This window comes from Mesocricetus auratus, unplaced genomic scaffold (assembly GCF_017639785.1).
Source record: "Mesocricetus auratus isolate SY011 unplaced genomic scaffold, BCM_Maur_2.0 Super-Scaffold_100037, whole genome shotgun sequence".
NCBI lineage: Eukaryota > Metazoa > Chordata > Mammalia > Rodentia > Cricetidae > Mesocricetus > Mesocricetus auratus.
In genome coordinates, this window is record NW_024429215.1 from 8,282,224 (window position 1) to 8,307,301 (window position 25,078).

Consider the following 25,078-nt stretch of genomic DNA (forward strand, 5'->3'; position numbering starts at 1 on the left):
AAGGACCCCTTTAAAGGACTGAGCCCTGCCCGCTTAGGCTTCTCATCATTCTCCTCATCTCTCTCTCTCTCCCATCTCATCCTCTCTTCGCTCTCATCTTCCTCTCCCTCTCTCTCATGTGTGTCTCCACCCTTTCAGTCTCGCTATAACAAATATGGTTAATATGCTCTCCATGGCTTGTGCTCCGTCCATTGTGCCGGCCCTTATTCCATAAATAACAACATATATATATATATATACATATACATATACACACATATATATGGTGCTATATATATAACCATATGTACTATATACTTTTATATTTTTTACATGTTTTACACTGTATATATTTTAATTACATGCATATCATATATATATAATAAAAAAAAAGAAACAAAGCAAAACCAAGAAGTAAAAAGCACATTAAGACGACCTTTTCCTGACTCTTCAGCTTCATGGGTCCCAAGGCAAGGGGCTTTCTGGGAACATCTTTACAAGTTCCTCCCTTGACACGTGTCAGTATGCGTTTGGCCAGATCTATACTCTTATCCACTACACGTGTTGGGGGGGGGAGGCCCCCAATTCCCCAGTGAACGAGCGAGAAGAAACCCTGCAGACTGCGCGGATCAGGAAAAAACCAGCTGTTTATTCCAAAACCAAAAACACCCCCACCCTACACCCCGCACCAGGTGCCCGCTCTTCTTGCTGTCCTCACCAGGAAGTTGAAGGCGGGTCCAGCACTGGAAGGAAGAGAGGGGGAGGGGAGGGTCCTCTGGTGCTCCCCTCTGCAAGCCCCCGGTCAGAAGGGGAGACGCTTTCCTTCGAGGCAGGGCGCGCCCTGCCCCGGGTGTTGGTGTGTACTGGGGAGCAGAGGGACAGCCGGGTCCCAGCTTTGGAAGCGTTGTGGTGGTAGTGGGGGTGTGTGTGTGTGAGCAGCGCCTGCTTGCCCACCCTCAAGACCTCGTCCCACTATGGCTTTATTGAGATAATAGGTCAAAGCTCCAGGGTCGGGCAGATGAATGGAGGGTGGAGGCTGGGGGAGGGAGGGGGAAGAGGGGGAAGGAGAGAGAGGGAGGGAGGGAGGGAGACAGAGAGAGAGAGAAAGAGAGAGAGGAAGAGAGGGAAGGAGAGAGAGGGAGGGAGAGAGAGGAAGAGAGAGGGAGAGGGGGGGAAGAGAGGGAGGGAGGGAGAGGGAAGGAGAGGGAGGGGGGAGGAGAAGGAGGGAGGGAGGAGAGAGAGAGAGAGAGAGAGAGAGAGAGAGAGAGAGAGAGAGAGAGAGAGAGAGAGAGAGAGAGAGAGAGAGAGAGAGAGAGAGAGAGGAGCTGAAAGCTCCCCATCCCCGCCGAAGCTGGGGGCGAGGAAAGCTGTGTGTTCCGTGGGGGTGTTAAGCGCGCTCGCTCGCTCGCTCACTGCTCGCTCGAGGGGAGGCCCTCGAAAGGATGGGGAGCCCACGGACCGTCTATTAGCCGGGAGACTGAAAACCTGGCGCTGGAGTTTGGGAGGACTGGTGGTAACCTCCTACTTTCCTCAATGGTGACACCCTGGCACCGTGGATCCCACCCAGGCTCTTGGCGAGAAGGGATGAACACAGAGGCCAATATTTGGCGGGGAGAGAGGGTGTGAGAGGGGGAGGGCGGCCCAGAGGAGGGAGGAGAGGCCCCCTCCTCGCCTTGGGGGCTGGGAGGGGGCCATGTAGCCCTTTAAGAGTGGGGGATGGCCGCCCGCCTGAAACATGGCTATATGTACAGAGACCTGTGTGGGGGAGGGGTCAAATTGTGCACTGGCTGTCAGGGACTCCCTGAAGCCCCTGGGTACTCCCTAGTATGTTAGGGAGAGGGGTGAAGGAGCACCCTTCTTGGCCTTGGCAGCGGCCATTGCTCTCGGCTACGCCCACCCAGGAACTGGCCAGTAAGTGGTTTATCAGCTGTGGCAACTTCCCGCAGGCCAAGAGTCTCTGAAGAGGGTTTGGCCCAAGCTAGCGAGTTCTGATCCCCATGGGGCGGGTCCAGGTAACAGGGATTAGGTGGGGGTGGGGTAGTGATGCCGTCCAAGCACTGGGGAGCCCCCTGCCTCTGCTACTGCTGTGGAGGGGTCACGGGTTGACCCTGTCACCGATCAGATGGCCGGGTGACTGGACAGTGGTGATACAAGGAAGAGTTTGGCTGCACTCACCAGTGGGCAAAGGCCGAGGAAGTCGGGGAAGCCGACCCAGGTGTCTGTCCGGATCAGGAGGGAGGCAGTGACGTCATCAGGGGTCGGAGTGTGTGTGCACACGTGCGTGCGTGCACGTGTGTCATTATCGGAGGGAGGCAGCTGGCTCCGCGCTAGTCCGTTGGAGGGAGTGGGAGATGGCCTGTTGTGCTGGTTCCCCTGAAGGGAGGAACTGTAAATGCCACGAGACCCCAGAGGACAACTGAAACACAGCCTCTCACCCCATTTGGACCCTAAGACGGTGGATCCCGACAGACGGCACACACGTGCCATGGGTCCCGGAAGATGAGGATGCAGAGATCCGGGTGACGATGACACATCGTTTTAACGTGGGTTCTGGGGGGGTGACGACACCATGGCTATGGTGGACCCCAAGGGTAATGACATCACTGGATCTCAGGGAAGCCTAGGTCATGGAGACACCGGGGTTAAAGCGGGGCCTGGGAGATGAAGACACCATTGGCTGCTATGGCTGATTGGAGGTGACGGCACCATGGTTACGGTAAATCCTGATGAATCGAGATGGGACAGGGCTGACATGCGGCCTGGCAGGTGATGACGCTACGACTCTCGTGGGCTCTTGTAGACTGTAATTGTGATACTATTAAATGGATCCAGGTGTGACGGAGAATGGTTGCATGAATCCAGGGACACCACCGTGGATTTCATGAGGTGGTGACATCATAGCTCTGGTGGCTACTGAGACATGAAGACATGGTTAAAGTGATCCCGGGAGATGACAACCCTGCCATTATAAGGAATTCTGAGAAACACTGGCACTGCCAGGGCCACCAAGTCCTCTTAGAGAGTGCCACCACAAGGCATAATGGGTATTGGAAGGTAAGGACATCATTGGTCACGGCACAGTTGGGGAGACAGGAACACCATGGTTGTAGTGGCTCCTGGGAGGTGAGGACAGCATGGTGGGGATTGATTCTGATGGATCCTGTAAGACGAAGAAGACTGTGTGTTTGTGGGGATGGATCCTGGGAGACGATGAGGTAAGCATGTTGCGATGGATTCTGGGAGGTGATGAGAACATGTTTGTGTAGATGCTGGCACATCATGATAGGTCATGGGAGATGATGATGACATGGTATGTGATGACACCATGGTTGTGAGGAATCTTGGGACGCAATGGTGACACAGTTAGTGGTGGTAATTCCTGGTAGGCAACGATATGCTAGTTGAGGTGAGTCTTCTGGAATCCTGGGAAATGACATGGTTAACACTGGACCCCAACTGCTATGCCATCATGAAAGGAGGACACTGGGTAGCATTGGTGATGTCATTGGCAACAATCAGCAACACATACACCCCAACCCTCCCCCTTTGTCAGGAGATGGGAGCTCTGTCAACAGAGTTGATGTCTTTAGATATGGCAGAAAGACGTGATGCCAGTCTTTGGCCCACCTATGAGTCCCAGGATTTTAGAAGCCTCATGGATCAAAGTGGCCTCCTTGGAGCTGAAGCTCATCCATGGGTGGTCATCCCCAAGGACTCACCACACAGGCCCAACCTTCCTTTAGAGGCAGGCAATGGTAGACATCATGTTGGCCATGTCCCTGGGGTCGTGGGAAGAAGCCATGGAGCTAAGTTATAGGGAAGCGAGACAAGGGCTCTGATGACATAATCACTACTGGCGGTCATCTGGAGTGGGGGGTGCCTCTGAGAAGGAAACCCTTTACGACGATGTCCAAACAATGGAGGGCATCATCACCAGCCTCCCGTAGAAAGATCTTGTCTTGGCATCCCCAGTGCTGACAACCTCATATTACACCTCATGTAAGGCTACTTCCCCTGGCATCTTCCGGAATGGTCTGGGGCTGGGATAATGCCCGACTTTCTCACAACAGGGCAGAGCAGTAGAGGTGTCTCCCGGTGTCGTTTCCAAGGGCATGGTAACTGGTGGTCACCCCCAGAAGGGTCTCATCCCGTAGAGGTCCCCGGAACAGGTGGCCATGTCTGGTAATGACATCGAGTGAAGAGGCACAGTCCCTGTGATGGCGCCGTCGGGTAAGGCACCCATTCTGGTGATGGCGTCACAGGAAGGAGGCAACATCCTGTGACAACGTTGTGGAAAGGAGGCCTAATCTTTAGTGAGGACACAGATGGCCGGGCATGGTCCCCTGCAATGTGTCCCAGGGAAATGGCTTCGTCTGTAGTCATGGCATTATGGGATGGAGGCGTCTTCTCCATAGCAGAGAAACGTTTTATTTTTCCTGTGATGACAATTTTAAGAGGCCCTGGCGATCAGGGTGACATCAAGGCGTGCGAGAACTGTCTCTCTGGTGACATCGCAGGAAGAAATCTTTGCTTCTAGGGATGACGGGATGGGACAAGGCATTGTCTGTGGTGACATCACAGGAAAGGAGTATCTGTGGCGATGTCATGCAAAATGGACACAGCCTCTAGTGATGACCTCACGGGCAGGCCTCTTCCTCTGTGGTGACCTCATCGGAAGGAGGTTTAGTCCCTGCGACGGCATCAGACAGCACAGACATATTTGCCAGCGATGACCTCATGTACAGGCCTCTTCCTCTGTGATGACATCATGGGAAGGAGGCCTTGGTTCAAACAGTGACAAAGTAGGAAGAGAGATCTCATCTACTGCGACATCCCAAAAGGAGGCATGGTCTCCGATCCAAGGGCCCCGTCGACCCTTGGTGTGTATGGTAAGCCTGTGATGGAGATCTGGGCCGGGAGGAGGGGGCCGCAGAAGCCACAGCCCCCAGCGCTCCATCCGGGCCTCAGACAGTCACTTCGTTCTTGCTGGCAGTGCGCAGGTGCTGTGGCAGGTGGTGGCCGGGAATGAACTGAAGTTGCTCCAGGGTGCCCTGGCGCTGGAAGGGTGGCCTGCGGGCCAGTGTGCCCCCGCCCCCACCTGCATCGGACATCCAGGCTGGCTGAGGGGAGCCGTGAAGGGCATGGTGATGGTGGGCATGCAGGCCCGACGGAGGCAGCCCGTGCAGCGGTGTGGGGGGGCCCCCGGGCCCCAGCAGCAGGTTGGAGTGTGAGGCAGCCAGGCTGGCCCGGGTGGTGGGATCCGGGGGCAGTGCTGGGCTTCGCGGGGGTGACAGCAGGTGCTCTCGACTCTGGCGAAGGGCCTCCGGCGAGGACAGCAGCAGGTGCTCCTGAGACACCAGACGGGCTCGAGGCAGTGTGAACTCATAGCGGGAAGCTCGGCCATCACCCAGCAGGTGCTCCTGGGACATAACCCGCCGGGGGTTGGGTGCCGGTGCCAGGCCCAGCTCCTCGGGACCACCCCAGCCATCCATGCGGTAGCCGCCTCCAGTGCCAGGCCGCCGGAGTGCATGCAAAGGCAGGGTCCCACGGGGCATCTCCAGATGTCTGCGCTTCAGGTAGGCTTCGTCCAGATCTTTCTCAGCTGGAGGAGAAAAGAGAGAAAGAAGATCCTTTGACAACCTGGAGTCTTCCAATCCGCGCTCCACCAGGGCAGCACCCAGGAGGTGTTTTTGTTGTTTGTTTGTTTGTTTTTCGAGACAGGGTTTCTCTGTGGCTTTGGAGGCTGTCCTGGAACTAGCTCTTGTAGACCAGGCTGGTCTCGAATTCACAGAGATCCGCCTGCCTCTGCCTCCCTAGTGCTGGGATTAAAGGCGTGCGCCACCAATGCCCGGTGGAAGACTGGAATCTTTTGAGCTCCCTACCACCCCGACTGCCGACTGAGGAACTGACCCCCCCCTCATGGCAAGCCATTGGCTGAGTTCCCCTTCATCAGGCTCACCCAATCTCTTGAGAGACGAGTAGCGATTCAGTTCTGATTTCACAGCAGCCTCATAGGATGGGGGAAGATGCGAGAGGTTGTGGAAGGATCGAGAGCAGGACAGTGTGGAATAGTGCAGGTTGGGGCTGGGTGGCGGCATGGCTCGCCAGTCTGTGTGGCAGGGGGAAGACCTGGTTAGTGCAGCCCTCCTCCCTCAGACCCAGGATCCCAGAGTCCAGCCCTTGTCCCTCAGATCCAGGATCCCAGAGCCCAGCCCTCCTCCCTCGGACCCAGAATCCCAGAGTCCAGCCCTCCTCCCTCGGGCCCAGGATCCCAGAGTCCAGCCCTCCTCCCTCGGGCCCAGGATCCCAGAGTCCAGCCCTCGTCCCTCAGACCCAGGTCCCTGAGTCCAGCCCTCCTCCCTCAGACCCAGGATCCCAGAGTCCAGACCCCTCCTTTAGACCCAGAGAACCATAGCCCAGCCCTCCTCTCTCAGACCCAGGGACCCATAGCCCAGCCCTCCTCCCTCAGACCCAGGGACCCATAGCCCAACCCTCCTCCCTCAGACCCAGAAGTTCAGATCCTAGCTCTCCTCCCTCAAGCCCAAAGGTCTAGATTCCATCCCACCCACTTCAGACAGAGGAATTCAGGTCTTACCCTCCTTCCTTAGTCCCTTAGACCCAGGAGTCCACCCCTCCACCCTGCCCTCTTCTTCATTCAGACTGGAGTCCTCATTCCAACCCTCTCCTCCCTTAGATCTGGGATTTCAGCTCCCAGCCTCCTCTCTCAAACGGGGGGGGGTGTCCATGTTCTAACCATCCTCCCTCGGACCCGAGATTTCGGTCTCCAGCCTTCCTCCTTCAGAGGTCTAGGGCTTGGGAGGCGAGAGATCTGGGGTTCTAACCAGCAAAAGCCCCAACCTTTAGGAGCTCCTCCTTTCCCACCACAGACAGGGTTGTGGTTGAGGATATCACATTCCAGATTGGGGACCGCTGGCATTTGTCAGCACCCACTGATTCCTGGCCCCAGCTGGGGATGCATTCCACGCATCTTCCCAAAACTTGACAGGAAGGAGATCACCACTTCCGGTGTCCTCTCGAGGACACTGCAGCTGCCTTGGTTGTGGCCAGCCCCACGTGAGCAGCGGCTCACAGGGGCTCTTACTGGGGCTCCACCCAGCACCAGGCTGGGGCTGCCCACAGTGAGGGCTTGAAGGACCCCGACTCCCAGGGCGCCTCGGCCCTCTGCGTACCCAGTGTGGCAGCACGGTGCTTGGGGCTGTTGACGTTGTAGTGCAGGTTATCTGAGGGACCGAGAAGGTAGGTGACGTCACTGTCATCGCCATCCCAGCTGGCACTCCTACCCGGAAGTGTGTCACTTCTGGCTCCCAGTTCAGTACAGCTCCCACCCCCGTCATTAGAGCCCCGCAGGTCGACCAGTACTCCCATCGAGGAAACAGAGGATGCGGGCTCAGGGTCATGGCTGGGGAGTGAGATGTCCCTCGTCCATATTCACCCCAATATCCAGGTCAGAACTCCATGCCACCCCTTTTCCTCTCTCCACTCAGGCCTGGTGCCCCCCCCCACTCCACATCGCTGCCTTGACAGGCACTTGCTGTCAGATAAGCCTGTTTACCATCTTCCCAGGCCACATTAAGGCGGGAAGACCCACAGCGGCTGTCGCCCTGGCACTCAGATGCCTTCCACGGTTCACCAAGTCCCAGAGGGGAAGTGGGCCGTGGGGTGGGGTCTGAGGCTTGCCACAGGGCTTTTGCACATTCTGTAATGCTGGCCTCAATGCCTTGAATCTCTTCCTCCCCCTCTTTGCCTGGAGAATGACACCTCCTTCAAGATCTAGCTTGAGGCTTCCCAGAGTGGCTCACGACTGCAGCCCCGGCACATAGGAGGCTGAAGCAGAAGAACCGTCATGAATTCAGGGCCAGCCCAGGCTACAGGAGTTCCAGGTAGCCTATGGCACAGCCTGATGCTGTGACTCGAGCATCTAATCCTAGCACTTGAAAGACTTGGAAGGAGGATCAGAAACTTCCTGCTAGGGGTTGGGGGGAGGGGGTGGCGCACACCCTTAATCCCAGCACTCGGGGAGGCAGAGGCAGGTGGATCTCTGTGAGTTCGAGGCCAGCTTGGTCTACAAGTGCGAGTTCCAGGACAGGTTCCAAAGCTACACAGAAAAACTCTAACAAAACAAAATAATAATAAAAAAAAGCCACCAAAAAAACCCCAAAACAAGTTCAGCTATATAGGGAGTTTGAAGCCCCGCCTAGTACATGAGACTTTATCTGAAAACGAAAACAAAAATGTCAGCCGGGCGTTGGTGGCGCACGCCTTTAATCCCAGCACTCGGGAGGTAGAGGCAGGGGGATCTCCATGAGTTCGAGGCCAGCCTGGTCTACACAGCGAGTTCCAGGATAGCCTCCAAATAATACAGAGAAACCCTGTCTCAAAAAACAGAACAAAACAAACAAAGAAAACAAAAAGCAAAAATATCCCCTTGTTATTACTATTGAAAATCATCTCCTCCCACCAGGACAGTGGTGGTGCTCGCCTTTGATCCCAGTTCTTGGGAGGTAGAGGCAGGAAGATCTCTGAGTTAGAGGCCAGCCTGGTACAGAGAAAATTCCAGAACAGCCAGGGCTACAAGGAGAGACACTGCTGTCTCAAAAAAAAAAAAAAGTCATCTCCTCCCTTCACCCCTGACCCAGCTCAGACCCTCTTCTATTATTACACGGGCTATAACCCCAGCTTCCAGAATCTCTTCCCTTAACATGGGTTACAGTGTCCAGAACATAGTTCTTTATCTATCTATCTGGTATATATTTTAGGGTCATATGTATATGTATGTACACACAAATATATATATATATATATATATATATATATATATATATATATATATATATATATATTTATTTATTTATGGTCACTGAGTAACCCTGGCTGGCCTTGAACTCACAGAGATCCGCCTTCTTTTGCCACCCGAGTGCTGAGATCAAAAGCGTGCGTCACCAGGCCTGACTTCCTTTTTACATTTTTCCAGGTTGGAGACGGAAGCCAGAGCCCTATGTGTGCTAGGTAAACACCCTACCACTGAACCACATCCCCAGGTCCCTCCGTGTGGGATGCTGGGCGAGTGGCCTACCCACGGGTTCCATCGCCAGCTCCTATTGGTCCATTCTACCCCCGAGCTGCATCCTACCCCTTGGTTTGCTGAGACAGGATCTTGCTATTTAACCCCCGCCCCCCCCCCCCGCTGGTCCTCCAGCCTCTGCCTCCACTCAGAATCCTGAGGCAACAGCTTTGTGCTACAACCTCTAGCTGTGTAGCTTCCTGCTCGAAACACCTCAGTGGCTGCCCAGTGATTTCAGAGCCCTGTACCTCAGCTCAGCCTGGCACCGGACAAGTCTAGGACTCCAGGACGTTTGTGGTCTCGGGCCCATGCTCTGCTCCAGCCACCCCAGAGTTCCTGCAACCCCAGTTACTCCTCTCCCTGGGAAAAGCCCACACCGCCACCCTCTCACCGCCCTCCCCCATTTCCTGCCGCCAACAAGAGCGGGAGTTTTCTTGTCCATTGTGGCCTCTGGGAATTTTCTCAGGATGAGTGGGATGGGTTATGAAGGGAGAGACGAAAGGTCCAAGACTGATGGTGGAGACTGGAGTGGGACCGGAGAGTCACATGGGGGAGCGCAGAGCCAGAGATGAGGCTGCCTCCGTCGCTGGCACTCACCGAGGTTGGAGGACTTCATGGTGTTGTAAAGGTTCTTGGGCGTCCTGGGGGGCCCGCTCTCTGGGCCTCCTAGCCCTGGGGTCAGAGAACTGCTTCGAGCCCGGTCCGGGCGGGCTGCGGGTCCTGCTTGATGCCTCAGAATGTCCACCAGAGCTCTGAAAGTGGTAGATACGTGGATGGGTGGTCGGGAACTGGGGCGGGAGACAAGGAAGGCCCAGACCTCTCCCCCCACCCCTTATGCTCTTTTTGTTTGTTTTTGTTTTTCTGACATAGGGTTTCCTCCGTGTAACAGCCCTAGTTGTCCTGAAACTAGCTTTGTAGACCAGGCTGCACTCGAACTCACAGAGTTCCGCCTCCCTCAGCCTCCCCAGTCAGTGCTGGGATTAAAGGTGCACACCACCACCACCACCTCAGCTGCCCGGCTTCCTATGCTATTCTTTACGGAATCTGCAGTGCGGAGATGTTAGTATCCAGGCATCTGCACTGGCATGTCCTTGGGGTTCTGAAAGGACACACCCTCAGCTGCAGCCACTAAGAGCACCGCCTGTGCACATTAACTATGTTCCCTTTTAAAAGGGCCCCGCCCACCTCCATCCTTCTCCCTTTCTTTCTCTCCCTCTGTTCCCCCGGGCCTCTCTCCCTCACTCTCTCCCCCTCTTTCCTTTCTCCTCTCTCCTCCTGCTCCTGTCTCTGGAGGCTGGTCTCCCTTTATTCCTTTCCCCTTTTTATGATCCCTTTCCCTAATTAAAAAAAAAAATCCTCTGCTTGAACCCTGTCACATAGCATCTTTCATGCATCACTGTTTTATTTTTGTTTTTGTTTTTTTGTTGGAACAGGTATTCTCTGTAGCTTTGGAGGCTGTCCTGAAACTCGCTCTGTAGACCAGGCTGGTCTTGAACTCACAGAGATCCGCCTGCCTCTGCCTCCTGAGTGCTGGGATTAAAGGCTGCCGCATCGCTTTTCTTTTCTTTTTTTGGTTTTGTTTTTTTGTTTTGTTTTTTTTTTTTGTTTTGTTTTTTTCGAGACAGGGTTTCTCTGTATTGTTTTGGAGGCTTTCCTGGAACTAGCTCTTGTAGACCAGGCTGGCCTCGAACTCATAGAGATCCACCTGCCTCTGCCTCCCGAGTGCTGGGATTAAAGGCGTGCGCCACCAACGCCCGGCTGCATCGCTTTTTCATAAGTTACAGCAGAGATGTTCATCTTTGGCTAGGCACCTTCTTTTTTATGTGTTTATTTTAGTAGCCTGCATGCATGTCTGTGCACCATATGTAAGCTCAGTACCCATGGAGGCACTGGCTAGGCACCTTCTAATGTCAGCCTTCCTCGGCCATATTTCCTGCCTGACATATCCCTTCAAGAACTCCTTCTGTCGTCAGCCCACATTTTCCTGTGTGGCCTTGCCCCACCCACCGGGAACTTAGACCTATTGTTGTCTCTTGGGCGCCCTTCCTGGTTGCAATAAAAGATGCCCTACTCGCCAGGCGTTGGTGGCACACGCCTTTAATCCCAGCACTCCCAGAGGCAGAGGCAGGCGGATCTCTGAGTTCGAGGCTGGTCTGGTCTATACAGTGAGAGCCAGGACAGGCTCCAAACAATACAGAGAAACCATGTCCCCAAAAACCATTAAAAAAAAAAAAAAGGTGCCCTGCTAATTCACTTAGGCGGATCTCAAACTTTTGGAACTTTCTCTTCTCTGTAATTCTCCAAAGTAGACTTCCACCATACATTGTCCATCAGCCTGGAAGTCACTTTCTCCTGGTCTGCGGCTTCACCTTCCGTCCTTGTCCCAGTCCCCCCACACACACACAGATACACACACACACAGACACACACAGACACAGACACACACACAGACACACACACACAGACGCACACAGACAGACACAGACACACATACACACACACAGACACACACAGACACACACACACAGACAGACACACACACACACAGACACACACAGACATACACACAGACATACACACACACACAGACACACACACAGACACAGACACACACAGACACAGACACACATACACATACACACAGACAGACACAGACACACATACACATACACACACAGACACACACACACAGACATACACACACATAAACACACACAGACACATACAGACACACGTACACATACACACACAGAGACACAGACACAAAGACACACACAGACACACACACATACACACAGACACAGACACACACAGACACACACACAGACACATACACACACACACACACCCCAAGACACACCTCTGGAATGTTCCTTCTGCCCAGAATGATCTTCACACAGTAGCTGCCCGACTCTATCTCTAATTCCTTCTGGGTCCCGCTCAGACAGACTCTTGCTGATCTTCAGCAAACCCATCCCTCCCCCAAACCAACATTCCTTCCCCTAACACTTTTTTTGTTGTTGTTGTTGTTGTTTGTTTTGAGACAGGGTTTCTCTGTGTAGCCTTGGCTGCCTTGAAACTAACTCTGTAGACCAGGCTGGCATCGAACTCACAGAGATCCGCCTGCCTCTGCCTCCAGAGTGCTGAGATTAAAGGCGTGCGCCACCACTGCCCGGCTGCTGCCACAAATATTTAATGAGGACTTAGTCAGCTAGGACTCTGCATGAATCAGCTCAGTTAATCTCTAGAATCCGAATAAACGGAGGTCGGTTCTCAGTCCTGTTGTCTATTCGAGGAAACCGAGGCACAGAGGCCCCACGCCACATAGCTCACAAACAGAATTCTTGGGCTTGGGACACAGGCTTATCCAGAAGGGCAGTGCTTGTGTTCCCCGGGTCCTGCTCCACAGAAAGTTTTTAAAGAAATACTGAATGAATGGCCTCGCCCATCCCAATTCTTCTCTTCAGCTAGGCCCGACTCCACCCACCCTTGTAGCCACGCCCCAACAGGCCCCGCCTTCCACCGAGCAAGCCCCGCCCCCAGGCCGGTTCCTGGACCTCTCACTGTGTAAACCCTGCCCATTAACCGGTTGCTTCCCCGCCCAGCATCACGGCGCCGCCTCCATCAGATTGCTTGGCCTCTCAAAGCCCCAGCTCCAGGCTCCCTCCTGCCCCTCCAAGCCCCACCGCGCACCTACCTGGGCACGTTGATCTCCCGGTGCGCCCTGGGCGCACGCGACGCCTTGCTGAAGGCCACTTTGGCACCGACGCCCACCGCCAGGGCGAAGCTGATGACTCCGCACACCACGTAGGCGGTGCTGCCCCCGGGACCCTCGCCTCCACGTCCCCCAGCGCCCCCGGCCCGGCCCCCTTCCAGCCACCCTGCCTGGCCCGGCCCGGGACCCCCTCCCGCACCCCCAGCGCCCCCGGCGCCTCCGGCTAGAGGAGGAGGCGTGGTAGCCCAGCGTGGCGTGTCGTAGTTGGAGCAGGAGGCCTGAGCCAGGCGCATGTGGCGGTGCTCGCAGCAAAAGCGGTAGTGGCAGGTGCCGCAGCAGAAGCGGTAGGAGCCGGTGCTGCAGTTGAAGGTGGCGTCGTACTGGCCCATGACATCGTAGTAGCCGTGGCAGAGCTCGGCCGGAGGGGGCGCCCGTGCCGCTGCGCCCGCGCCACCCGCGGAGCTGGTCTTGGTGGCGTTGGCACCGGTGCCCGCCGCGCTCCCGCCGCCCGCCAGAGCCCCGGTTAGGCGCCGCAGGTGCGCGAGGAGCGCAGGCAGCGGGCCCGGGGCCACTGCGCTCGTGTCGTTGGATGGGCGCGCCCTGGCTGGGCCGGCGGCGGAGGCCAGCAACGCGACGGTCCCGAGCAGCAGCAGGGTCCGCATGGTGCGCACCGGGACGCCAGGCTGCGGATCCAGGAGCCGAGCTGCAGGGATGGGAGGGGAGGGCAAAGGGAGCAAGGCGGGGGGGATGGGGGGAAGGGCGACGGGGGATGCGCAGCGGGAGGAAAGAAAGGTCGGAGGGGACGGGGGGGGCGTGCAGAAGTTATCAAGAAGGGAGGACTTGACGGAGAAGGAAGGTGTGAAGGCAGAAGGCGGAGGTGGGAGTTGAGGAAGATGTGTGGGAGGGGGGGCGAGTCGCAGCCAGGGACCCGCGGAATCCAGGAAGGAGGCAAAGGAATAAGGGAGGGAAACAGGAGAGAGGGAAGGAAGGAGGGAGGGACAGGAAAGAGAAGGTGTGGGGCAGCAGGGTAGTAGAGGAGGCAGGAGAAGCGAGGAGGGAGGAGGGAGAGGGAGAGGGAGAGAGAGAGAGAGAGAGAGAGAGAGAGAGAGAGAGAGAGAGAGAGAGAGAGAGAGAGAGAGAGAGAGAGAGAGAGAGAGAATATGAAAATTAGTTGAGAGTTAAGCCCGAGCCAAGCCTTGCTCGCTCTCGACATGGGGGCAGGGACACTGATACAGCACTCTGGAGGCGGGAGGCAGGAGGATTGAAGTTTGAGACCAATCTGAGCTATATAATTGAGTTCCGGGCCGGCCAAAGATACATAGGGAGACAAACTAACTAACTAACCCACAAAGGAAAGGTATCTTGGTGATGGGGACACAGCATAGTTAGGAACTACTGATTCATGGCTATTTGCTTCTCAATTTTGCAGACATGCCCTACCTCTTCACACACACACATGCAGGCACACATGCACGCACGCACACATGCACGCACATATGCACGTGCATGCACATGATTTCGTATACAAAAGTATCACTGCTGTTCACAGTTTTGGAAGAAACATATTTGACGTGGGGGTGATGAGAAGGGAAATGGGATTGGGGAGGTGGGTCAGAAAGGCAGGTCTAGTTATCTCCATGGCGACGGTCCAGTCAGGTCAGGAACAGGCCAGGGTGGGCAGGAGAAGATACGGGGGTGTAGAGACAGTCTGGCAGGGAGCCGGGAGAGTGGAGCCCCCCCCCAAGCGGGATAAGCCTCTCAGAGCGGGGGCTGCAGGCAGCAGGTTCTGGGTGGTTCTCCTCAGAGTCTCCCCCTCTTCTCGAACGGCATCTCGACAAACTTCAGGGAGACCAGCTGTCCAGGCGCTTCCTTCCTAGGCTCAGAGCAAAGGCTGTGCCCAGTGCATGGGACCGGGTCTCCGTCTGCAGACAATCCTTGGATCCATGCCTGAAGGTCCTGACCACCCTCCCGGAGCTGTCAGGAGCATCAAGAATGCAGCCTTGAATTAAGAAAGCAAGCCTACAGATTCCTGTGGGTCTAAGGTTTCAACCCTCTAGAGAGAAGAGGGAGATGCGAGACAGAATTGTCACATGCGCTTCAGACTGCTGAGGAGAGACACTGGGAAGTGACAGAGCTTAGGGAGCTAAAACAGCAAAAGAGGAAGGAAGGGGGTTGGGAGGTATTTAACTAAAAATCATTAGGTGATTTTATACTTTGTTCTGTCCACTGTGCGAGCGTGCGTGCCTGTGTGTGAGCCTGCTTGTGTGTGTGCACATGTGCTGCACATGTGCTGCGCACGTGTGTGTGTGTGTGTGTCAAAGTGCTAGAAGGCTGGGAAGGGAGATGGTTTTTGGGTGCTGGGTTTCCCCAAGATTTAGCACTCTTATGACATGGAGTCTCAACTTTTTTGTTTTCCAAGGTTTCTCTGTGTAGCCCTGGCTGTCCTGGAACTCACTCTGTAGACCAGGCTGTGCTCAAACTTAGAGATCCGGGATTAAAGGCGTGCGCCACTACTGTTCTGGATTCCACTTGTTTTTCTCTCACAGAGTCTCACTCTAATTCAGCCTGTCCTTTAACTCACCACGTTGCCCAGGCTAGCTTTAAACCAATGAATGATTCTCCTGCCTCAGCTTCCCTAGTGTTGGGATTAAGGGTGCATGAATGCATTTTCTCCCTCTCTCTCCCTCTCTCTTTCCATCCATCCCTTCCTCCTTTCTCCCTCCCCCCCTCCACTCCTTCCATCCACTCCCCCCCACCTTCCTATGCTCCCTTTTTGTTTGGTTTTATTATAAAAAAAAAAGTTCATGGAGCCCTCGCTGGCCTCAAACTCACTATGTAACTCAGGCTAACATCAAAATTCCAATCCTCCTGCCTCTGCCTCCTGAGTGCATGACCACCCTTACTTAGCCTTCAACTTAACCTTTTAGTCTTAGGCTAGACCTCTCTTCTCTGAACTCCAGCCTGCAAAATTTCACTGCTTACTGGGAGCTCTCACATTGGGTGTTTAAAGAGTGCTCTAGAAATGGCATGGCTTAGACAGGCGTTGGCGTCACACACCTTTAGTCCCAGCACTCGGGAGGCAGAGGCAGGCGGATCTCTGTGAGTTCAAGACCAGCCTGGTCTACAAGAGCTAGATCCAGGACAGACTCCAAAGCCACAGAGAAACCCTGTCTCCAAAAACAAAAAAACAAAACAAGCAAACAAAAAAGAAATGGCATGGCTACCGTGGTTGAAGAATTTGGTGACGAATAAAAATTTTAAACAGACAGATCTGGTGGCCGTCCAGTCTGCTTGGGATGCTGAGGCAGGAAGCTTGTGAGTTCAAAACCCGCCCAGGTAAATAGTGAACTCAAGGCTGACCCATCCAGGTTAGCAAGAGTCTGACTCAAAAAGAGAGCTGGGCCTGTGGCTCGGTCTGTGGTAGAGCAAGGACATAGCATGCTGGAGGCTGAGGGTTTCACCCCACATGCCACACCCAAATAAATCGTAAGTTACCATAGGAACCAGCAGGTCCACTTCCTCTGTGTTTACCCCCTAAGAACTAAATGCATACGAGCCTACAAAAGGCACGCATCAAAGTCCATAGTATAGGATGCAGGCATTATGCTGGCCTGCCCCTGTCGCTTGGCAGAACGGACTCAGGCGGTACCCTCGTCAGCCCAGGTGCAAAGGACCCCTTTAAAAGAAAGACCCCCGTCCACTTACGCTATCTTTCCCGCTGTTCTCCCGGGGCAGACAGGACTTTCCCTGTCTCCCTCTTCTGTCCTCTCTCTGTCTGCCTCTGCCTGGCATGTTTGTCCCTGTCTTGGTCAACCTCACCTGCCATGGAATCCACACAAGGTCCCCTACTTAGGGTTCCCCACGCGCTTTATCAGAACACACAGTACCGCTATGCAAATTAGACAGAAAGCGGAATTGACTCAGGGAAACAGATGACTGGATGAACAAATGTGGTACATCCATACAGTATACTATTACTCAGCCTTTTAGAGGAGTCACCCTGGTAACTACGAATGCTTCGGCATAGATGAATCTTGAGGACGTTGTGCTAAGCGAAAGTAGCCAGACACAAAACATTACACAGTGTATGTGCTCACTTGTATGAAACGCTCACAACAGTCAAACCCGTGCAGATAGAAATCCTGTTTATTACTTATATCCTGTAGCTGAGAGGAAGGGCATGGGAGGGGGGACTTCGTGCCTAGAGGGTTTCCTTTTGGAGAGATGAGGATGTTCTGGAACTGGAGCAGGCAAGATGGCGGGGTGGGTAAACCTGACAGCCTTGATTGGGTCCTCTGGGTTCCAGATAGGTAGAAGGTGAAAAACGGACACCCCAAATCTGTTCTCTGGCTTCTGTATGTGAACCACGGTGCTTGTGCTTGTGCACACACGCATGCGCGCGCGCGCACACACACACACACACACACACACACACACGCACTCTGTATTAAGATAAAAGAGAATGTTCTGGAATTAAATAGCAGAGATCATCACATGACGGAGGGAATGTTCCAGACATGACTGAGCTGTACATTTTACAGGGGCTAAATGTAAATTTTATGTGTTTTCTGATTTTAATTAATTAATTAAACTCTTTTGCCTAGTCTGATCAGTTTCCCTTCCGTCTCTCCTCTCCTCTCCGTCCCTCCCACAATCCTCCTGTGTTTCTTCCCTCACCCACTCCTCCATTGTTTCTTCTCAGAAAATGGAGGGCCTCCCATGGATATCAGTCAGCCAGTGGAATGTCAAGTTGCTGTGAGACTAGGCACCGCCTCTCCTAGTGAGGCAACCCAGTTGGAGGAAAGGGTCCCCAAAGCAGGGAACACAGTCAGAGACAGCCCCTGCTCTCACTGCTAGGAGCCCCACAAGGGGACCACGTTACACAACTGTAACATATGTACAGAGGGCCTAGGTCAGTCCCACCTAAACTCTCGGGACAGCGGTTCAGTCTCTGTGAGCCCCAGTGAGCCCAGGTTGGTTGATTCTGTGGGTTTTCTTGTGGTGTCCTTGACCCCCTCTGGCTCCCATAATCCCCCCACCCCCACCTGACACCTCCACTGGATTCCAGAAGGTCTGCCTGGTGTTTGGCTGTGGGGATCTACATCTGTTCCCATCATTTTTTTTCTTAGCATTTTTGTGTTTTGTTTTGCTTTTTTGAGACAGTGTCTCACTATCGATACCCTTGGCTGGCTTGGAACTTAATATGTAGATCAGGTTGGTTTGGATTCGTGGAGATCTCCACCTGCCTCTGCCTTCAAGCGCTGGTATTAAAGGCGTGCACCACCACATCCAACCACATCTTACCATAATAATTCTTTTAAAAATGGAGGCAGGCAATGGTGGGTCCTGCTTCTGATCCCAGCGCTTGTGAGGTAGGGGCAGGGGGCGGGTCACGGTTCAAAGTCATCCTTAGCTACATATCCAAGTTCAAGAACTGTGACTACAGCAGACCCTGTCTTTAAAAATAAACAAAGGCTGAGTGGTGGTGGCGCACACCTTTAATCCCAGCACTTGGGAGGCAGAGGCAGGCGGATCTCTGTGAGTTCGAGGCCAGCCTGGTTTACAGAATGAGTTCCAGGATAGCCAGACCAGTTATACAGAGAAACCTTGTCTTGAAAAACCGAAATCCAAAACCAAACCAATCAACCAAACAAGGAAAAATGGGCAGATGCCATCAACAGCTTCCTTGTTCAGACCAAGTCTTGCTTCTTCTCTCCCTCTACCTGAAGACCCCACCCTTTCCTTTTCCCCTAGGCCAGGGTTCTCAGCCTTCCTAGAGCCACGACCCCTTTAGTACAGTTCCTCATGTTGTGGTGACCCCAACCACACAATTATTTCCATGGCTACTCCATGGCTGTAATTCTGCTACTGTTATGAATTGTACGCAAGTACCCGTGTTCTCCAATGCTCTTAGGCGACCCTTGCGAACCCAAAGTGGTTGAGACCCACCGGTTGAGAACCATTTCTCTAGGCCATTCTAGGGTCGGGCTCAAGAAGCCTCTGCTTCCTCAGCACTGGCTGCTGCCTTGCCTGGCAGATCTCAGCTTGGCAGCCGCCCTGCCCTCAGCACCTACCATATCAGCAGCCCCAGACCCCCCCCCCCCCGCTGGTGTTCCCTGTCCTGCTGGCTGTCTTGTAGTGGGAATTCATTTTCACCAATAGTTTCGGGGTCTATGGGTGTGGCTTCGGTGTGTGGACATGATCCCTTATAAGGAAGGGGGGGGTCGCTCTCTATCTTGCTTGGGGTGTTGGGCTGAGACCTGATCATCATCATCCCGGATTGCAGTATCCTGCACCTCCAAAGCAGAAGACCGAGCAGGTGCTTTTCCTTCAGTGTGTGGGTGCTCTCTAAATAAATATTTGCTATTGTCTTACTCGGACATTCGTGGACGTCCTTAGTCCGCCCTCACTGTCTTTCAGAACTCTCGTGCATTTATCACAGGATGCACATGGCACCTTTCACGCCTGGACTAGAAGGTCCACGGAGGCAGATGATTTGAGCTACATCCTCACTGTCTCTCTGCAGCACTCAGAATCAGTGTCTGATGCAGGTGGATGCCTGGGAGCACACTGACATCTCGGGACATGTTGAAGCGGGTATGAGAAGCGGGTGTCCATATCCCTTCCACCCCACCTGCCACCACCCAGAGGTCCCATGGGTTGGCTAACTCCCACTGTGTCCGAATTTGGGGCTAGGCTGTGAACCTGGGTCTCCAGGTCCTAGTCTAGATGGCTTTACCCCAACTTAGAGAAGGGAGGGCAGGCGCCTAGAGAGTAGCAGCCGCAACCATATAGGTTCCTTCGTTCCTTGGGTACTGACGTGTACAGTGGCAATCTGGCTGGAAGGATGAAAGCCATCTGGGCTGATGGGGCGGAAGGCAGCTGTCTGCCTTGCTCAGAGGCTGTGAGTTGACGGAGGACAAGCATCTGCAGATGCAGCAGCCAGTGCAGACACCGGAGACAAGGGGAATGGTTCTCGGCTGCCCTCACACAACACTGCTCAGGCTCAGCACAGAACTGATGACCACAGGATACCTGAGCGCTGCTCCAAGAGCAAGGACACTCGGTGTCATCCTTCCAGAGCATGTGTGGGAGTGTGTGTGTGCACGCGCGCGCACACACACACACACACACACACACACACACATCCCTCTACATGGACATACAAACACTTGCGCACACTTTGGCCAGTGCCGAAGACTCAGATGCCAAGGCATACTAGAGACAGTACGACCCAAGATCAGCTCCCTGTACTGGGGCGGGCGGGCAGGCGGGCGGGCGGGCGAGCGGGCGGGCGGGCGGGCAGGCAGACGTCCACACTCATCCTAGCTCCTTCATGAAGCTTTATAGGTGCAAGCACACTCTGGCCCAGCTGTGCAGAATCTGCAACTGGCTTGTGAGAACTCCTGCGGCGCCTCCATCCCCGCCCCATGCCCTGCTCCGCCCCCAGCCCTAGACCGCCCCCAACCTCTAGCTCTCACTCACAAGTCAACGTCCTCCTCCACAGCCAGAGGGGATGGGTCGGAAGGGAGGCCCGGAACCCCCGCTCTTTCTGCTGGTGCACCTTGCGGTGGCTCTCAAATCCAGTGTAGGACTTGAGAGACACACAAATGGAGAAAGGGAGCCAGGCCGGGGAGAGGAAGCCCCCAACAAGTCCTATCCCATCCCTGCCAGCTGGGGGTGGAGAATCTTGACTAGGATGGCCGAAGTGGGCTGGGCTGGGCGGGTCAGCGTGCCTCCTGAGGGTCCCTGCAGAGACAGCAGCAGGTGGGGGTGGTGGGGGAGGTTGGTGAGGGCGCCTGAGAGGCGAGAGAGGGACAGAGGAAGAGAACCCAGAGAGAGGGGGGAACGCAGAAGCGCAGAGGAGGACCTACAGAGACAGCCAGCCAGGAGAGAGACAGAACCCCGCCGGAGGTGGTACCGGAAGGGTGGACAGTGATGGGAAGTAGACGGAGAAAGAGAGAGTGTGGGAGACTCAGAGAGGGAGGCTAAGAGGCCCTCAGCAGGGCGGGGTGGGGGCGGGGTAAGAGAGAGTGCGAGAAGTGAGACTCAGAGATGGGGAGGGCACACGCAGTGAGGACCAGAACCTCTCAAATGGCCTGAGTAGGGTCCGCAGGTGGCAGCTGCGGAGGTGTTAGGGAGAAGGCGGATCAGGCCCCGGGTTAGACAGCCGGCGGAGCGGCTTCCTAGGAATCTCAGGGATTCGAAAGTCAGTTTAGGGTAGGAATTTGAAAAGCAGGCGAGACCTGTAGAAGCAGCAGAGGGAGGGAAGAGAAGCGGGTCCTGGCTACCTGGAAAGATCCCCCAAATTTTTGCCAGAGGATAAAGCGGATGCTTCCCCCCAGCATCGCAGGCGGCGTTACTCAGTCTGGGATGTCTGGGGTCCCTGCCTAGGGACTCTGTCCCTTCAGGACCCCTGCCTCCATGCAGCGGGCTGTTTTCTCTCTCTCTCTAACCCGACTCTGCCGTCGGGTCCCTGCCCCTGTCCCTCTGCGTCTCTGCGTCTGCCTGGGGCTCTGTCCCGCATCTCTGTCTGGGGCCTCGGTCCCCAGCCTCCCCCGCCTGGCTCTGTATCTTCTCTGTAGTCTCCACACCCAGTTCCTCTGTCGGGGGCTCTCGGTCTCCGCACGTCCTCCCGGGGCTTCTGTCTCTTCTAAGTGTCTGATCCTCGCTACGGCATTGTCCCCCCCACCCCGACCTTTGAGCCCCTCACTCTTAAGCGGGGTGGGTGGGGGGCGCTGCGGAGGGAGCTGTGTGTTCCCGGCGCAAAATAGACTCCCGTTGCCATGGCGACGCGAGCGCGGCCTCGAGACGCAGGCTTCGGGCTGGGTGTGCGGAGGGGACACCTGGATCCGGAAGGCGGGGGCCGGGGCTCCGACGCCTGTGTCCCAAAGGGCTCCGGAGGATGACTGGGACTCCGAGGTCCCCGGGGAGGGTATGCTGGGCTGGGTGACTGGTGCCAGGCCTTTTGGGAGGGGGCTGGGCTGCCAGGATCCGCGGTGGTGGTGGGGTGAGTCTGATTGTCAATGGGATCCGACTGGTCCGTGCATCCCTGGTGGACACAGGATGCCGCTGAGGGCTCCCAAGGCTGGAGAAGGAGTCTGCGAATCTTGAGTGAGGGTTTGACGCGGTGGAGGTTGAAGCGGGGAGGGGGGGGCGTCTGCAGAGTTTCAACACTCGTCTGATCTCTTAGGGGCTGCAGAATCCTGCGTCTCGGGCGAGTACGAACCACTGAGCAGCAACTGTCCATGCCATCTATCCATCCATTCATACACTCGTCCTTGCCTCCCTATGCCCCCCCATCTCCCCCGTGCCTCAGTTTCCCCCTCCTCACCAGGTACGGATGCGCTCACCTCACTTTCTGGATGCGGGACCCTCGGGGAGTCGGGGGTGGCAGCGTGGGGGCCAGCCAAGGGAGGCAGCGCGAGCGCGTGTCTGCCAGCCAGCGGGGCTGGGCGCGCGCGCGCGCGCCGATGGGGGTGGGGGCGGCAGGCAGCGTGGCGGGGACCCTGGCCGGCGGCAGCTCTTTCTCGTGCAGATGCGCACCGGCCCCAGTGCAGATGTGGCCGCCGCCAGCCCTCGCCTGCGTCTCGGCGCCGGCTTGGAGCTCAGAAGAGGCGCCTCCCCCACCCGACTTGCAGGAGACCCCGCTTTCTCCCTCCCACAAGACCCCTGTAGCCCCTGTGATGCCTCCCGAACCCAACAATGGTTCGGTCCTCAGCCACATCAATGTTTATTCTCTGAGACCGGGTCCCAGTTGTGACATTCCTTCCCCCTCCTTTTCCCGCTCCATGAAGTGGCCCGGGGCCCAGCCACGCCCCCACCTTTCCCTCAGCCAATTCCCACCCGGCATCGGGAGTCTCATTTGCATTTCCGGGACCAGATGCCCAATAGGAAGACAGAACCACGCCTCCTCTCCCACGGGGGCGGTCCTCCTGGCGGACTGCACCACTCTTGGGATCCATGGATGAAGGAAAAGGCATCCATCAACGCCTGGGTGACAAGGAGGGTGGATGGGTCCATCCTTCAAGTCAGGGCCTGGAGTCCAGCAACAGGGGGTTGTTCTTGCCTTGGAAGAAGCTTAGCAGCCCGATGTCTGGGACTGGCTCCTTAATGATCTTCTGGATCTACAGGCAGAGGAGGTTAAGAAGTCAAGAACCATCCACCCGCCCCCATCTCCATGATGCCGAATCTGGGGAGCAACTCTTCATCTCCCTTATTATTCTGTCAGCATCACTTCTCCAGTCAACCACTTAAGAGTTCCCTTGGTGGCCTCTTCCTCGCACTTGCCTGGTTGAGCTACACCCCAACCCCACGTTGGCCTGCTCCGCTGCCTTGGACAACGGAGCGTGGATGTGTCGACTTTGAGGTCTTTTGCCAACATATCCCTCTTCTTCACTATTCTCATCGTCCCCGTCATTCCTTTAAGCCCTCAGCTCCCACACAGGCCCAGACTCTCAACTTATCCACACAAGTCCCTCTGGGTTGAGCAGGAGCAACCAGCCGCACTATCGTCAATCAGCAAGTTCAGCCAAGTTTATCTCCAGGAAACTAAACCCAGAAAACCGCAAATCCTGCATGTCCACCGCCTCTTCCTACTTAAGTCCCACTACTGATTGGAGCATGGGTGAAGGTTGGCCTCTCTTCTGTTCCAGGACACGCAGATATTTACATACAATCCGATGGTGGCCAACTCCCATTCTTCTTTTAAATGAAGCATAGTTGAAGTTTATTAAGATATCTTAAAGTAGATTTTTAGGAGCAAAGAGAGGTGTTTGTTCTCTTGCCTGCAGCCCCAGGAGCCTCTGGGGTCTTCTGTAAGGAAGAAGATAAACCCCAAAGCACGCATGGAGGCTTCCCTAAGAGGGAGCTGACTCCTATTCTATGCACTCTTGGGCTCTACGGATTAGGGAAACACTCCCCATGTGGGCTTTCTTCATTTCTTGCTGATAGTGGTGTTGCTGGAATAGAATCTAGAGCCTTGTGGATGTTAGACAGCTACTCTATAGCAACAACATCCACAGACCGCCCTTAGGCGCCACAGTGCCTGGGCCTCTGCTAAACCCGGAAATGTTCCTAAGACATGGCTCCTGTCTCCCTCTCCTTGATGGGGATGTCCTTCTGTAAACTGGTAATATATGTTTCTTTTATTGGTTGATGAATAAAACCCTGATAGACCAGTAGCCAGGCAGGAAGTATAGGCGGGGCTACCAGACGAGGAGAATTCTGGGGAGAGAACACAGAGGGTTAGCCACCACAGAGACGCCATGTAGGAAGATAGGACATCAGGGGCATTTTCCAGTAAGTCAAGACCATGTGGAGATAATAGAAATGGGTTAATAATTGAGAGAGAGTGTTGGGGAAGTCCTGTGTATATGTCAATAAATTACTGCTGGCCAATAGGAATCTAGATAGGTGGGGCTAGGAGTCCAGGAGGATTCTGGGAAGGAGAAACACAAGAGAGTCAACATGTAACGCCATGGGGGTAGGAAGCCCGGAACCATTCTCCGGTAAGAAACATACTTAGATTAACAATTATGGGGTAATTACTTAAGTCAGAGCTAGCCAGTAAGAAACAAGCAAGGCCAACAGCTTCATAATTAATACATCGTCCTGTGTGTTTATTTCGGGACTACAAAGCAGCAGAGGCCAGGCGGCTGGCGGGGGATAAACCAAAGCGGCTAGCAAAGAAAAAGCTTCTCTTAACAAGAGAGCTAGCATGGGGCCTCTGGCAGTGGAACCACTATTTATCCCTAGTGCACAAATGGACTTTGGGAGACCATTCCCCATGGAGGGATACTTTCTCAGCCCAGATACACAGGGGAGGGCCTAGGCCCTGCCCCAAATGACGTGACAGAATTTGATGATCCCCCATGGAAGGCCTCACCCTGTCTGGGGAGTGGATGGAGGGTGGGATGGTGGGGGGGCGGGGGGGGCATGGGAGGATGGGATGGAGAAGGAACTGGGAATGACATGTAAAATATGATTGTTTCTAATTTAAATTTTAAAATATATGTATACATACATACATATAGTGAGAGAGCTAGCCAGTAAGAAGCCTGAGCCATCGGCTAAACAGTTTATAACTAATAAAAGCCTCTGTGTGTTTATTTGGGACTAAACGGCTTCGGGACCAGGCAGAACAAGAAACTTTTTTTTTGTTGTTGTTTTTTTTTTCGAGACAGGGTTTCTCTGTAGCTTTGGAGGCTGTCCTGGAACTCACTTGGTAGTCCAGGCTGGTCTCGAACTCACAGAGATCCGCCTGCCTCTGCCTCCCGAGTGCTGGGATTAAAGGCGTGCGA

General features: G+C 54.8%; 2 protein-coding genes across 3 annotated transcripts in view; both read right to left on the minus strand.

Annotated features, from left to right (window-relative positions):
* Positions 1–608: 608 nt before the first annotated feature.
* On the minus strand, positions 609–22,315 carry Shisa7 (shisa family member 7). 2 transcript variants are annotated; one of them, XM_040733880.1, is made up of 7 exons: positions 22,130–22,315; positions 12,759–13,479; positions 9,659–9,813; positions 7,170–7,220; positions 5,939–6,088; positions 2,155–5,581; positions 609–722 (listed from the first exon to the last, which is right to left on the minus strand). In XM_040733880.1, the coding sequence occupies exons 2-6, from the start codon at positions 13,436–13,438 to the stop codon at positions 4,944–4,946; spliced, it is 1,674 nt and encodes a 557-aa protein (XP_040589814.1). In that variant the 5' UTR covers positions 13,439–13,479; positions 22,130–22,315; the 3' UTR covers positions 609–722; positions 2,155–4,943. The 2 variants fall into 2 exon arrangements, with proteins under 2 accessions (XP_040589814.1, XP_040589815.1); XM_040733881.1 differs by lacking the exons at positions 609–722; positions 7,170–7,220 and having other exon boundaries at positions 2,767–5,581.
* A 178-nt stretch (positions 22,316–22,493) lies between these two features.
* Isoc2 (isochorismatase domain containing 2) overlaps positions 22,494–25,078 on the minus strand; it is an 11,230-nt gene continuing 8,645 nt past the window's right edge. The window contains exon 6 of the mRNA XM_040733882.1: positions 22,494–22,903. Within this exon, the coding sequence (XP_040589816.1) occupies positions 22,808–22,903 (96 nt within the window). The 3' untranslated portion in view covers positions 22,494–22,807. The remainder of the gene's footprint in view (positions 22,904–25,078) is intronic.

Coding starts and splice junctions, on each gene's coding strand:
- Shisa7 (XM_040733880.1), bottom strand. CDS start 13,438: ATGCGGACCCTGCTGCTGCTCGGGACCGTCGCGTTGCTGGCCTCCGCC. Junction 7,221..9,658: donor CATGAAGTCCTCCAACCTCG/GTGAGTGCCAGC, acceptor TCGGTCCCTCAG/ATAACCTGCACTACAACGTC. Junction 6,089..7,169: donor GCACCGTGCTGCCACACTGG/GTACGCAGAGGG, acceptor CCTGCCACACAG/ACTGGCGAGCCATGCCGCCA.